This window comes from Pogoniulus pusillus, chromosome 8, assembly GCF_015220805.1.
Source record: "Pogoniulus pusillus isolate bPogPus1 chromosome 8, bPogPus1.pri, whole genome shotgun sequence".
NCBI classification, from domain to species: Eukaryota; Metazoa; Chordata; class Aves; order Piciformes; family Lybiidae; genus Pogoniulus; species Pogoniulus pusillus.
The window spans coordinates 2,193,899-2,207,750 of NC_087271.1; the positions used below are offsets into that span (position 1 = coordinate 2,193,899).

Below are 13,852 nucleotides of genomic sequence, written 5' to 3' on the forward strand. Positions count from 1 at the left end.
TATAGTTCTCTTAATACAGGATTTTATGCATCAGTGTGAGACCCCTGAACTGAATCAATGTCAGTATTCTCAAGCCACAGTCAGGCAGAAACTTTGGAAGTTAAAAGTCAGCAGAGAAGTTAATGAAAGTATTTGACTTGTCAATGATCAAAGTCCAGAACCGTAAGGAGCATTTATTAGTTGCTGACTGACACACTGCTTTCCCTTGTTTCTTTCCCTGCTCCCCATCACTGTCTGAGATGCTTTTTTCTGTACCTGCCTTAGTCTAACAAAAGCAGCTGTTCTTCTGAGTTTCTGCTTGCAGAAGCTGATAAGTGTGGTGATTTTTCCAAACACATTTTCTGACCTAGAATCTCGTTAGCAAATGGTTCCTCTAAAAATATTGTTACAGTAGAATGAAGGCTTAATTTGCCTTGCATGTAAGTCAAAGTCACAGAATCAGTCAGGGTTGGAAGGGACCACAAGGATCAGCCAGTTCCAGTCCCCCTGCCATGCCCGAGGACACCCTATCCTAGAGCAGGCTGCCCACAGCCTCAGCCAGCCTGGCCTGAAACACCTCCAGGCATGGGGCCTCAACCACCTCCTTGGGCAGCCCATGCCAGGCTCTCGCCACTCTCATGCTCAACAACTTCCTCCTCACCTCCAGCCTCACTCTCCCCACCTCCAGCTTTGCTCCATTCCCCCCAGTCCTGGCACTCCGTGAGAGATTAAGAAGTCCTCCCCAGCTTGTTTTGTAGCCCCCTTCAGATCCTGGAAGGCCACAAGGAAGTCACCTGGGAGCCTCCTCTGCTCCAGCCTGCACAGCCCCAACTCTTTCAGTCTGTGCTCACAGCAGAGTGCTGCAGCCTCTGAGCATCCTCTTGGCCCTGCTCTGGACACACTCCAGCATCTCCACAGCCCTCTTGTCCCAGGGGCTCCAGAACTGGATGCAGTACTCCAGGTGGGGTCTCAGCAGAGTGGAGTAGAAGGGGAGAATCACCTCCCTGGCCCTGCTGGCCACACTTCTGCTGCTGCAGCCCAGGCTTTGCTTGGCTCTCTGGGCTGCAAGTGCACACTGCTGGCTCTTGTTGAGCTTCTACTCCAGCAGCACCCCCAAGTCCCTCTCCTCAGGGCTGCTTTCCAGCCAGTCACTGCCCAGCCTGGATCTGTCCTTGGCATTGCCTCGACCCAGATCAAGAACAGTTCAAGAGAAATTTGATTTTCTCTGTCTCTCTCTCCATGCCATACTGCAAGTGAACAGAGCATCTGGTAATGATCCCAGAATGCTGGCAGATATCAGAGCAGCAATGGAAGTTGAAGAAGGTGGATCTATAGCCTTGTGGTGTGGTGGACTCACTTGAGGGAAAGGATGCCATCCAGAGGGATGTTCTTAGGCTTGAGAATTGGGCCAGTCAAAAACTGCCTGAGGTGCAACAAGTCCAAGTGCAGGGTCCTGCATCTGGGTTGGGCCAGTCCCAGGCAGAAATCGAGGCTGGATGCAGAGTGAGTTGAAAGTAGCTGTGACGAAAGAGACTTGGAGGTGTTGCTAGATGAGAAGCTCCCCATGAGCCAGCAGTACCCTCATGCAGCCCAGAAGGCAAGTCATACCCTCGCCTGCATCACGAGGAGTGTGGCCAGCAGTCCATGAAAGGTGGTTCTGCCCCTCTGCCCTACTCCAGTGAGACTCCATCTCCACATCCAGTTCCAGTGTCATCCTCAGAAGCAGCACACAGAGCTGTTGGAGAGAGTCCAGAGGAAGGCCTCAAAAGCCAGGGGCTGGAACACCTTTACTATGAGCACAGGCTGAACGAGCTGGGGTGGTTCAGCCTGGAGAAGAGAGGATCCCAGGGGGACCTTAGAGCTGCTATCCAATAGCTGAAGGGATCCTACAGATGGACTTTTCTTAAGGGTCTAGCAACAAGACAAAGAGGAATAGTTTTAAGGGGAGGGAGAGGAAGAGGTTGCTCTCTTCTCACAGGTGGCCAGCACCAGAACAAGAGGACACAGCCTCAGGCTGCGCCAGGGGAGATTTAGGCTGGAGGTGAGGAGAAAGTTCTTCCCTGAGAGAGTCATTGGACACTGGAATGGGCTGCCCGGGGAGGTGGTGGAGTCGCCGTCCCTGGAGCTGTTCAAGGCAGGATTGGACGTGGCATTTGGTGCCATGGTCTAGCCTTGAGCTCTGTGGTAAAGGGTTGGACTTGATCATCTGTGAGGTCTCTTCCAACCCTGATGATACTGTGATACTGTGAGAGTAGGTTTAGACTGGCTCTTAGGAAGAAGTTTTTTGGTACGAGGGTAGTAAGACTCTGGCACAGGCTGCCCAGGGAGGTTGTGGCTGCCTCCTCCCTGGGGGTGTTGAAGGCCAGGCTGGATGAGGCTTTGAGCAGCTGAGCCTAGTTGAGAGGTGTCCCTGCCCATGGTGGGGTGGTTGGAGCAGATGAACTCAGGTCCCTTCCAATGGAAGCCTCTCTGGGCTTCTGTGGTAGCATCATAACTGCCTTCTCAGCTCATTCTCCAGGAGCATTGCTGCACTTGTGTGAGCCTGCAGCAGCAACAGGTGGTGGCAGCGAAGGAAGAGGACTCTGCTGCAATTGCTGCTTGCACAGAACTGCTCCTAGCAGCGTGCTGTGTTTTGTCTTTTCTCTGATTGCAGTGACATTTACAGACAAGTGAGGAGGAAACACAAGCAAACGTAACTAAAATCTATCTCCTGCTACAATTCACTCACTTTATGGGCTGGCTGGGTGCCTAGGTGAGGCTTGTCTGGGAGGGGCTGCATGTGGTTCTGGTCCTTGTAGCCTGTGACAGTCCTGAGAGCTGAGTTCAGTTTGGGTTAAAGGCACTGACTCCTCTTCTTCACTGATGTGAGCTGTAAGTTAGTGGTAAGCAGCTCATTATTCCTGGACCTGAGCAAGGCCTTTGACGCTGTCCCACACCACAGCCTGGTCTCCAAGCTGGTGACACGTGGGTTTGATGGGTGGAGCAATAGATGGATGAAGAACTGGCTTGATGGCCACACCCAAAGAGTGGCTGTCAACAGGTCCATGTCCAAGTGGAGGCCAGTGACAAGTGGAGTCCCTCAGGGATCAGGTATGGGACCAGTCTTGTTCAGAATCTTTGTCAGTGCCATGGACAGAGGCACTGAGTGCACCTTCAGCAGGTTTGCTGAGCACACCAAGCTGTGTGGTGCAGCAGACAGGCCAGAGGGAAGGGATGCCAGCCAGAGGAACCTGCAGAGGTGGGCCCAAGCCAACAAACCAACCTCTTGGGGTTCAACAAGACAAAGTGCAAGGTCCTGCAGCTGGGTCAAGGCAATCCCAAGCACAACTACAGGCTGGAAGTTGACTGGCTGGAGAGCAGCCCTCAGGAGAGGGACTCGGGGATGCTGGTGGACAAGAAGCTCAACATGAGTTGAACTGGGTGAACTTGGAGGTCTCTTCCAACCTGGTTGATTCTATGATTCTAAGCAAACAAGCTTTTTGAAAACAAGTGCAGTTCTCACTTCATTTGGACTCTATCTGGACTCCATCTGAATTTTTAAGCTATCAGAGAGTGCTGGGATTGGGGGGAATGGAGCAAAGCTGGAGGTGGAGAGATTCAGAGTGGAGGTGAGGGGGAAGTTGTTGAGCATGAGAGTGGTGAGAGGCTGGAATGGGTTGCCCAGGGAAGTGGTTGAGGCCCCATGGCTGGAGGTGTTTAAGGCCAGGCTGGCTGAGGCTGTGTGCAGCCTGCTCTAGGGTAGGGTGTCCTTGGGCATGGCAGGGGGGTTGGAAGTGACTGATCCTTGTGGTCCCTTCCAACTCTGCCTGATTCTATGATTCCATCTTGACTTTCACCATAAAGGTGGGGTCTACCCTTTTTCTGGTTTGCCAGTTTTTGTTTTTAGAGGGAGAGACAAGTGGGAAGGGCCCAAGTACATGAAACACATTACAGACCTCGTATTAATGCCATTTAAGCAGGTCCTGTCAGACTTTAGCTTCGTTTTATATAGCTTCATATGGTTTAAAGCCATTTTTCTTTCCTGTGGCCTGCCAGATGTACTGCTGATACCTTCTGATCTTAGGTAGTTTGACACTGATTTTCCTAGCACACTCCAGGGTTGAAATCTGCTCTGTAACTCATCCAAATGATCTATTCATAACAAAAAATGCCTTCTGGCAGTTGCACCACAGCTGAATATTGTTAAGCTGAATTCATCATTTCAGTTGTTTCTGATTGCTCTATAATGTTTACATATCTTACATATTAGCATGATCTCTTATCAAGCACACACTGAGGTTAAATCCTCCTAGATGGAGCTTTCCTCCCCTTCTTCTTCCTTTCGGGAGGTGTTGAACTTCTCTTCCCTTCAAATGAGCAGGAATCTTGGAAGTTCTTAGTGCTCTTCTCATCCAAACAGTTGGGCTGAGCTGGTAGGAATATGTGTGTTGGGGAGACCTGGGAAAGGGACATTGTCTTTTACAAAAGGATTCATCCCATCAACAGACAGAGTGACTGTGAGATGGGATTGCTTGTCTAATACTTCTGTGAGCATCATCACACACCAGGGCAGTAGCCATTGTCTGAATATGTCCATCTGAAAGATTTAGAGGTGCTGCTTATGACTCAAAGTATGAATAGGTTCAGATTCTTCTCATCTCCCATCTACAAATTCCTGCTGTAGTAATTGTCATGCAGAGATTATTCTGAGGTCTGGCAAAGGGGATCCTCTCCTGTGTTTCAGCTTCCTTATATGTAAAAGGTAAGAAATGTTAATATGACTGACAGTAGGAGTGTGTCACAGGATGAATTTAAGTCATAGAATCATGGAATCAGGCAGGTTGGAAGAGACCTCCAAGTTCCAGCCCAACCTAGCACCCATCCCTGGCCAGGTAACCAGACCATGGCACTAAGTGCCCCATCCAGGCTTTGTTTGAACAGCTCCAGTGACTCCACCACCTTCCTGGGCAGCCCATTCCAATGCCAATCACTCTCTCTGCCAACAGGTTCCTCCTAACATCCAGCCTAGACTTCCCCCAGCACAATTCCAGACTGTGTCCCCTCTTTCTGTTGCTGCTTGCCTGGCAGAAGAGACCAACCCCACCTGGCTACAGCCTCCCTTCAGGTATTTGCAGACAGCAATGAGCTCTGCCCTGAGCCTCCTCTGCTGCAGGCTGCACACCCCCAGCTCCCTCAACCTCTCCTCACAGGGCTCTGCTCCAGGCCCCTCACCAGCCTTGCTGCCCTTCTCCAAACACCTTCCAGCACCTCAACATCTCTCTTGAATTGAGGAGCCCACAACTGGACACAGCACTCAAGGGGTGGCCTGAGCAGTGCTGAGCAGAGGGGCACAAGAACCTCCCTTGTCCTGCTGGCCACACTGCTCCTGAGCCAGCCCAGGATGCCATTGGCTCTGCTGCCCACCTGGGCACTGCTGCCTCAGCTTCACCTCCTCTCTCCCAGCACCCCCAGCTCCCTCTCTGCCTGGCTGCTCTCAGCCACTCTGGCCCCAGTCTGTTGTTCTGCTTGGGGTTGTTGTGGCCAAAGTGTAGAACCCTGCACTTGGCCTTGTTCAGTCTCATCCCCTTGGCCTCTGCCCACCCATGCAGCCTGGCCAGGTCCCTCTGCAGGGCTCTCCTACTCTCCAGCAGCTCCACAGCTGCTCCTAGCTTGGTGTCATCTGCAACCTTACTGATGCTGGACTCAATCCCCTGGTCCTGATCATCATTAAAGATACTGAACAAGACTGTGCCCAGCACTGATCTCTGGGGGACACCACTAGTACCAGCTGCCAGCTGGATGTGGCACCATTCAGCTCCCCTCTGTGGGCCCAGCCCTCCAGCCAGTCCTTGGCCCGTTTCAGAGTGAAGATGTAAATGTTAATCTGCCTGACCATGGGAGTGTGCCACAGGATGAATTTCAGTCAGATAGAAGGCAGAAAATCTGAGGCTGCCTTTGAATTAGCATTTCAGTTTTCAGAGAGGAGTGACATCTTATTTGCTTTAAGAATAAAAATCAGTTGCCCATAAATCTGAACCAGATGTTGTTTTTCTACTAAACAGCTGAAGGATTTCCTTAAGCTCATTAAAGGCAAAAAAGCCCTAATGACACCATATTGATCCTCCTGTGTAATCATAAGCATGTCTGAAGGCAGTTGAAGGCTGTGAAAAGGACATGGTCTTGGTGCAACAGAAATAGCTTTGGGTCTGGCAAATTCTGCTTATCTACTGGCTCTGTGGCAAGCCCTGCACTGTTTCTCCAACCTTAGGCTGATGTCTTTTCATGTGTTTCAGTGGGATGGGATGTTTTGTGTGCTCTAATTGAGCTGGGACTTTTTATTATGAAAATACAAGTGCCAGCTGCTGCAGAACTGAAGCATCATCCAAATTCTTGAAGGAGGGGAAATGGAAACCATTTGCTGTTTCTTATGCGTATGGCCATGGGAGAATGTTCTCTGGTTTGCTTCTCAAGGATTGTGTCTCTCTTTTTGGCTGTGTGTTGTTGCCCAGTTTTCTCATCTTCCATGTGCATCAAAGCCCAGCATCTGCAAAATGTGAATTGAACTCCTGAAGGGGAAGGAGGAAATAGGAAGCCTGATAATGCTGTGTGCTGTGTCAGTAAAGCCCAACATCATAGCCCATGTTCTTTATTCCAGCTCAGAGTTCCTTTTGTCCAGTGAAACCTGCTCTAGGTGAACCTGCTCTGGCAGGGGTTTTGGACTTGATGATCTCCAGAGGTCCCTTCCAGCCTCTGCTGTTCTGTGAGGCAATAGGCAGCTCCCTCACTTGCTCTGTTTGTGGTGTTGAAAGTTGGCTGGAATGTGTACAAACAGTACTTAAGCAGTAAGATGGTAGTAAAGTCTCAGTCTAATTTGAGAAGAGAAGCACTGAAATATCATGTCCTGGCAAATTCCTGGCTCTCTCCAAAATGCTAGGCCAGAAAGAGTGGCTTAGGGAGAGTTTGGCCTTTTAGTCAATCTGAACCTCCCAGTGTTATCAGACATAGAATCAGCCTGGTTGGGAGAGACCTCCAAGCTCATCCAGTCCAACCCTAGCATCCAGCCCTAGGCAGTCAGCTAGACCATGGTGCTAAGTGCCCCAGCCAGGCTTTGCTTGAACACACCTAGAGTAGTTGGGTAAAACATGGACTAAAGGTAGAGGCTGGAATGCCTCTCCTGTGAGGATAGGCTGAGGGAGCTGGGGATGTTCAGTCTGGAGGAGAGAAGGCTCCAGGGAGCTGCCTTCTGATACCTGTAGGGACCCTACAGGAAGGCTGAAGAGGGACTTCCTATGAAGCTGTCTAGAGGCAGGACAAGGGGGAATGGTTTGAAGCTGAGGGAGAGCAGGGTTAGACTGGAGCTTAACTCTTCAGTACAAAGGTGGTGAGACACACAGCAGTTGGGGTTTGATCTTGATCCGTGTAGCAAGAGCCTTCATTCAGAAATCAGAGCAGAGTGCAGCATAGTGCAAACTTTGCTTCATCAAAAAGAGTTCGAGTTGAGACTTGAGAAGCTCAGGCCCCTTCTGCCCCAAGTGTTCCTTTGCACCTATGGAGGCACATTGTGTCCACAGCTATGGGATGAGGTGTTTGGGTTCTCAGCATGTGTCCATAGCTCAGAGCAGATACTGACTGGGGATTTTGCTGTCTTCTCAGTAAGGTCAGTGATCTTTAATTGCTCTGAAAATCAGGTTATTTTAGGAACTGCTTTCTGTTGCACTTCATTTTGTTATTGAAGTTGTGAAAGAAGCCTTGCTCCCTAGAGGTGTTGAAAACTCCAAGCTGTATTAATTTGTAGTTTGAAGAGCAAACAAAACAAAACCAAATGTCCCTGCTATGCTCTTGACGTAGCTTCGTCTGCCCCGAGTCGTAAATGCCTTTCCCAATTCAGTGCAGCTCTCCTTGCTCTCTAATAGCTTTGCTCAGCCAAAAACCTTACGCAGGCACACAGGCACATGTGCACAGACATCTCTAGCACAGGCCAGTCAGCGTGGTGAGGCTCACAGGAGAGACCTGAGCAAGATTCTCAGCTGGGTTAGTGTTGCAAAGGAGGATTCTCAGTGCCTGCGCCTATTTGGCAGAGGAGAGAAATTAATTGGGGTGATATAAATTTTATATAAGAATAGAGATGTATTGAATTCAATGTTCTGAACTCTGCCACCCCCAACCACTGTCTATTAATATTATCATAGTATAGTATCATAGTATCATCAGGGTTGGAAGAGACCTCACAGATCATCAAGTCCAACCCTTTACCACAGAGCTCAAGGCCAGACCATGGCACCAAGTGCCACGTCCAATCCTGCCTTGAAGTGCCCCAGGGACGGCGACTCCACCACCTCCCCGGGCAGCCCATTCCAGTGTTCAATGACTCTCTCAGTGAAGAACTTTCTCCTCACCTCCAGCCTAAATCTCCCCTGGCACAGCCTGAGGCTGTGTCCTCTTGTTCTGGTGCTGGCCACCTGAGAGAAGAGAGCAACCTCCTCCTGGCCACAACCTCCCCTCAGGTAGTTGCAGACAGCAATAAGGTCACCCCTGAGCCTCCTCTTCTCCAGGCTAACCAATCCCAGCTCCCTCAGCCTCTCCTCGTAGGGCTGTGCTCAAGGCCTCTCCCCAGCCTTGTCGCCCTTCTCTGGACACGCTCAAGCATCTCAATGTCCCTTTTAAACTGGGGGGCCCAGAATTGAACACAATACTCAAGGTGTGGTCTAACCAGTGCAGAGTCCAGGGGCAGAATGACCTCCCTGCTCCTGCTGACCACACCATTCCTGATGCAGGCCAGGATGCCACTGGCTCTCTTGGCCACCTGGGCACACTGCTGGCTCATGTTCAGGCGGGTATCAATCAGTACCCCCAGATCCCTCTCTGTCTGGCTGCTCTCCAGCCACTCTGACCCTAGTCTGTATCTCTGCATGGGGTTGTTGTAGCCAAAGTGCAGCACCCTATTAAAGGTCAGTACACGGTTATGAAAACAATTTAGGGTAAAATATGTACAGGGATTTGTTATTTAACTTGCAAACATTCAAACTATAAACAGAGAGAGGAGTTTTGCCCATGGCTTAATGCTGCTGGGGTTCTTTATGCTATTTGCCCAGCAGAGAGGGCTGGAACTCTTTATTTACAGAGGCACTGAAGCTTTTACTCACAATTCTTATTAATTATTAATCACCCTCTGGGGCTGTGTCACAGCCTATGTCTAATGTCTGGTTCTCCAGGGTCTCTGCCTGTGGACTCTGAGGCTGGAATCCTCCTGGCTTGAGGGGAAAGGATAAATCTTCCCAGTTTGTGGGGAAATAGATTTTCTCTGACCGTTTCTCCTGGCGAAGAGGCGATCTCTGCCTTTGGTGCTGCTGGCTCCTTCTGGATGCTGTGTCCAGGAATTCTCAGCTGGCAGGATCTCAGGAGCAGGAGAAGAATATTGTGCTGTCTCTGGCACGGCTCTTCGTGGCTTCAGGCCGTGTGTGTGCAGACAATCCGGGGTCTGCTTCCTGGTTATCTCAGAGGCAGTGGCTGTTACCAGGCAATGGTAGGCAGCGGGCATGCCAAGTGTGCGTGGCTGCTGGGAGTCTGAGCTCTGTAGGTAAAGGCAATGCAGGATCTGGTCCTGACGACACAATAGCATGCAGATGTGCACAGCTGGCTTAGGAGGCTATAGGCTCCTTATATATATATATGTGCAAGCTTACATGAGCTCTGCATCTAAGGTACGCAGGTAGGTGAGCAGCGAATGAGTCAGAGCATGAGGGTCTGAGGGTCTGAGCCTCTGAGCATCGGAGCTATGCAATGGCATCAGAGTGTGGGGGGCTGAGCGCTGCAGTGAGGGTCAGAGCTGTGGCTGAGCCGTGCAGGTGAGTCAGAGCAGCAGAGAGCTGCAGTGAGGGTCAGAGCTGTGTCTGAGCCGTGCAGGTGAGTCAGAGCAGCAGAGCTCTGCAGTGGGGTCTGAGCTGAGCACTTTGCTTACCTGTGCACCCCTATGTATTGACTGTGGGCCGAGATTAATGGCCACTTTGGCCACTAGAATGACCAATGAGGTTGGCAGTTAGCCAAACCTTACCATAATAGGCCGAAGCTACTTGCCTGGACTTGCCCAAACATGGGGACCACATGGGCTTACCCCAGGGAGACACGAGCTGGGTGTGTGGGGCTTACACAACTTGTTTACAACCAGGGGTCCTGGCAGAAAAACATGTCCAGGCAAGGCATAAGCAAGCCTCTGTTGGGGCCTACAGGCCCTCCATGACAGCTAGATGTGTTCTGAAGAGAAACCAGGGTCACTTGCCACTGTGGTGATGCGTTTTGAGAATCCAGTTGGGGTTGTTTTGTTTTCCCTCCTTAGGTTCATGACAAGAATCAGCTGTACTGCAAGTTTAGGGCTGGAGCAGACTATTGTTTGTGCAGAAACCTCCCTGCTGGTCTATTTACTAAACATGTGTGATGCACCAATGCCAATGAACTGCATCTTGGAGCATGTTCCCTAGCTGCCAGCAAAAACTCCTCTTAAAGTTTGGCCTGTTTAAATATAGGGAGAAGGAGAATCAAATTTAACAGGAACAATCCTGAGTTTTTAATTAGTCCTCCCCAAAACTATTTTGACGTCAAGTTGAGGCCTCAGTGAAATCAGTAGCAAACCTTAAGCATCCTTCACTGGCTCTAGAATTTTGCCAATGAAGAGCAAGTTCTGCATATTAAAAACCCACCCCATTGTTCCATGGGCCAAGACCTCTCTTTTTGGGTGTTCCAGCATTGCAAACATACAGACTTGTTTTGTTAGGGAAGTCTCTTATTTCCTTCTCTTGGAGCACTTCCCTCCTTTCAGAGAACAAGAGCTGCAGATTGAACCATCCTATTGATGTGGCTGAGTGGGAAGTGCACTCATGTGGTGGGGCAGGGCCTGCACTGCTCTTCTCCTTTCCCAGAGAGCCCCCAGCACAAGCAGGGCATGGAAGTGTTGGAGCCAGTCCAGAGGAGGCACAAAGATGCTGAGAGGGCTGCAGCAGCTCTGCTCTGAGGACCTGCTGCAAGAGCTGGGCCTGCTCAGCCTGGAGAAGAGAAGGCTTTGAAGAGACCTTGGAGTGGCCTTCCAGAACCTGAAGGGGGCCTGCGTGAAAACTTGGGAGGGACTACTGACACGGTCTGGTAATGACAGGAGGAGGAGGAATGGGTTTGAACTGGCAGAGGGGAGATGCAGATTAGATGTTAGCAAAGGGTTCTTGGCAGTGAAGGTAGTGAGACACTAGGACTGGTTTCCCAGGGAGGTTGTGGACCACAGAATCACCCAGTGTGGATCACATCTGGTGCTTCTGTGCTCCACAAGCTCCCTGGAGGTGTTCAAAGCCAGTTTGGAACTGGGTGATCTTTGACATCCCTTCCAACTCAAACCATTCTATGACTCTATATATATCTTCATGGGTCCTGGAAGATAAACATGAGGCATGCTTCCAAGAGAAGTGGGTAGCCTGCCAGGGGATGGATGACCTGTCTTCTCCAGCCTCTCCTGCAAGAGTTCTCTGTGTTCAGCCAGTGCAGAGTAGTCAACTTGTCCTTAGGACAAGTACTGGGACCCCTGTTCCAGGCCGTGTGCTGTGCCTTAGTGCCATGGCTCCTTTGGCTTGCTTTGTGAACCAGCAGGAAAGGTTACAAAGTCTGTCTAAGTCTACTGAAAGTGGCAGAGTGTTGTAAGAGGAAGGAAAACGCCCTCCACCCTTACAAACTGATCATCTGCATCTTCTGAAGCAGAGAAAGGAGGTGAACCAGTGTCTCCCACATCCTGAGTGGTCTAACCACTGAATTATTGCCTGGGAGCAGGATCTCAGCGTGCACGTGGGTGGTGTGTGTGTATGTAGCAGTCAAAGAGGTCCTCTTTGGTTTCTGGATGGTAGTGCTTAGATATCTGCCCTGATCAAAAGGTTCACAGGTGTGAAGGAAGAAGTGGCATGTGTGAAGCTAAGCCCAAGTGAGGGGCAGAATCTAATGTTTACCCAGGCAAATGTTTCCTGTTGGTTAACAGAAGCAAATCCCCTTTTGCCCAGGCTGCCTTTGTGGCTTCTTAGTGTATCTGCCTCTCCTGACAGTGCCATGAGAACGCTGGAGCCTAGAGTTCCACTGCAAGCCTCAGAAGGTGACCTTGGGAAAACTCATTGTCCTCTGTCATCAGGCCTCCCTTTTGCTTCTTGACTTTGAAACCACAGAGGATGAGTGCTGTGTGAGCACCAGCTGCCCATCACATTGGCTGTGAGTTCTGATGCCAGCCACACACAGTGCTGTGTCCAGCTGCTGAGCTGAGGGCAGGTGCTCTTCTGGAGAAGCAAGGCAGTCTCTCTTGCCCTGCAAAACACAGCTCCTGTTCCTGAAGTTTCTCACTTTCTGCATGGCCAGAGACAGCTCTTCTGGAAGTGGGAATGAGTAACTAGTGCTGTTCCCCAAGGATCAGTGCTGGGCACAGTCCTGTTCAATGTCTTTATTGATGATCTGGGCCCGGGGATTGAGTTCAGCATCAGTAAGTCTGCAGATGGCACCAAGCTAGGAGCAGCTGTGGAGCTGCTGGAGGGTAGTAAAGCCCTGCAGAGGGACCTTGACAGGCTGGATGGGTGGGCAGAGGCCAATGGGATGAGACTGAACAAGGCCAAGTGCAGGGTTCTACACTTTGGCCACAACAACCCCAAGCGGCACTAGAGGTTGTGGCCAGAGTGGCTGAGAGCAGCCAGGCAGAGAGGGAGCTGGGGGTGCTGGTAGAGAGGAGCTGAAGCTGAGGCAGCAGTGCCCAGGTGGGCAGCAGAGCCAATGGCATCCTGGGCTGGCTCAGGAGCAGTGTGGGCAGCAGGACAAGGGAGGTTCTTGTGCCCCTGTGCTCAGCACTGCTCAGGCCACCCCTTGAGTGCTGTGTCCAGTTGTGGGCTCCTCAATTCAAGAGAGATGTTGAGATGCTGGAAGGTGTTTGGAGAAGGGCAGCAAGGCTGGGGAGGGGCCTGGAGCAGAGCCCTGTGAGGAGAGGCTGAGGGAGCTGGGGGTGTGCAGCCTGCAGCAGAGGAGGCTCAGGGCAGAGCTCATTGCTGTCTGCAGCTGCCTGCAGGGAGGCTGTAGCCAGGTGTGGTTGGTCTCTTCTGCCAGGCAAGCAGCAACAGAAAGAGGGGACAGAGTGTGGAGTTGTGCCAGGGCAGGTCTAGGCTGGATGTTAGGAGGAAATTGTTGGCAGAGAGAGTGATTGGCATTGGAATGGGCTGCCCAGGGAGGTGGTGGAGTCTCTGTGCCTGGAGGTGTTGCAGCCAAGGCTGGCTGGGGCACTTAGTGCCATGGTCTGGTTGCTTGGCCAGGGCTGGGTGCTGGGTTGGACTGGATGATGTTGGAGGTCTTTACCAACCTGCTTGATTCTATGAGTGGGGATAGTTATGCAGTCAGTACCTGCAGTTGTGTTGTGTCACTTAATAGTAATTCAAACAGGGGACCTATTTCTCCACGTTGTCCTCAGATTCCATTACATCTCTACTCACATTGGTAACTCCAGTGGAGGAGCAGGAATCACTTTTGTTAGTGGATGCTGGCAGCTGTCAGCCATGTGTTTTCAAGCACCTGATTTAGCAAGCAGTTTGATTCACTAGAGCTTCCTCTTGCTTTTCCAGGTCAGTGAAACACCCATTTTTGTGCCCGGCATTTGGGGACCATATTTCTCTGCAATGGTGCCTGGATTGTGGTTGAATGAGGGAGGTCAAAGTGCTACAGGAAAACTGGTAAGTGTTTGGAGACCACTCCAAGATGGGAGATTTGCCATAACTGCTGTCATTTGGGATAGCTTTGCTGTCAAATTCAGGCACAGCCTTACCCAAAACGTCTCCAGAAGATGGTAGGAGGTGTCATGGTGCTGAACCAATGGTAGTTGACTATTGACAGGGTCTTGTAATGA

The 13,852-nt window shown here is 50.8% G+C and overlaps 1 protein-coding gene across 3 annotated transcripts in view; it reads left to right on the forward strand.

Annotated features, from left to right (window-relative positions):
- FGGY (FGGY carbohydrate kinase domain containing) overlaps positions 1-13,852 on the forward strand; it is a 169,844-nt gene that overhangs the window by 91,243 nt on the left and 64,749 nt on the right. For all 3 annotated transcript variants that reach the window (XM_064146960.1, XM_064146962.1, XM_064146961.1), the window contains exon 9: positions 13,572-13,679. In XM_064146960.1, coding sequence (XP_064003030.1) covers positions 13,572-13,679 — 108 coding nt within the window. The remainder of the gene's footprint in view (positions 1-13,571; positions 13,680-13,852) is intronic.